Here is a 1,112-nt window from a genome sequence, read left to right on the forward strand (position 1 = left end):
TTAACTAATAGGGGCCCCTGTGGTGACAAGTTTGTAGTAGGCTGCTTTCCTGGCCATGAGCTCCTCATGGGTCCCTTTCTCGATGACCACGCCCTGTGACATCACAGCGATGATGTCAGCAGTCTGAATGGTGGAAAGCCTGTGAGCAATGACGATACACGTGCGTCCCTGACGGGCCTCATCCAGAGCCGCTTGAACAACCTGAAGATTGAAAATCAAACACATTTTGTGCATTAAAGTGTTAAAAAATACAGACAAACAGTGCTGAGTAGACACTGACAAATTGTGGTCCATTCTTGAATACAAATTACATGATGAAAGTTGTAGTTAGTAACGTGACCATAACATTACACATATTATGTAATATAATCCAACTACTTTTTGATTACTTTTAACCTCCTAAGATTAATTTTAATCTCGGCACGTGATCTAAAGCTCAAATCTAATTGGATGGATCATTTCATCATGAGGCGATGGGGGGGAAAAAAATCAACAGTGGTCGGGAAAAAAAAATTTGTCTTGTCGCATCACGATTGATCGCACCCAATGTGAATAGCTCCAATGGGATCTTTTGTTTTGATTCAAGAACGTTTTCACGTTGTATATTTGCGTCGCTTAATCACGCTCAGTGTGAAATGCCCTTAACTCATTTACCAATTAATTTGAATAGAATCTTGTTATCAACAACATGAATTGCATTAAACATTACATTATGTCAGGGTTTCCCAAACCAGAGTTCGTGAAGGTACTGCAGGGGGTTCGCGAATCATTAAAAAGCTATTAAATAATTAAATCTTAAAAATGTTAAAATTGAAATAAATATTTTTAAAATCAAAAATCAGAATAAAACACTCGTTGTGTGTGCAATTTCACAAAATTGGAAAATTTCAGAAATTTACAAGATAAAAAATTTGGGAGAATCAATGAATAACTTACTGCCATTTTATGAATATTAAAGGTGCTGTATGTAAGTTTTTGACTCTACTAAAGCATAAAAATACCATAATATGTTTGCAGATATTTAAGAAACATGTTAAGTTAACATACTTGTTTATCTGAAAAACAATGCTACAGTCAGTTATTCTCCTTTGAAAATGTGTGTTCCGGGCCGG

The 1,112-nt window shown here is 35.9% G+C and overlaps 1 protein-coding gene across 1 annotated transcript in view; it reads right to left on the reverse strand.

The window, feature by feature from the left end:
- LOC107707598 (bile salt export pump-like) overlaps positions 1-1,112 on the reverse strand; it is an 18,484-nt gene continuing 17,372 nt past the window's right edge. The window contains exon 17 of the mRNA XM_016511675.1: positions 1-201. Within this exon, the coding sequence (XP_016367161.1) occupies positions 1-201 (201 nt within the window). The remainder of the gene's footprint in view (positions 202-1,112) is intronic.

Source organism: Sinocyclocheilus rhinocerous, unplaced genomic scaffold (assembly GCF_001515625.1).
Source record: "Sinocyclocheilus rhinocerous isolate Xijiao unplaced genomic scaffold, SAMN03320098_v1.1 scaffold2400, whole genome shotgun sequence".
In the NCBI taxonomy this organism is placed as follows: domain Eukaryota; kingdom Metazoa; phylum Chordata; class Actinopteri; order Cypriniformes; family Cyprinidae; genus Sinocyclocheilus; species Sinocyclocheilus rhinocerous.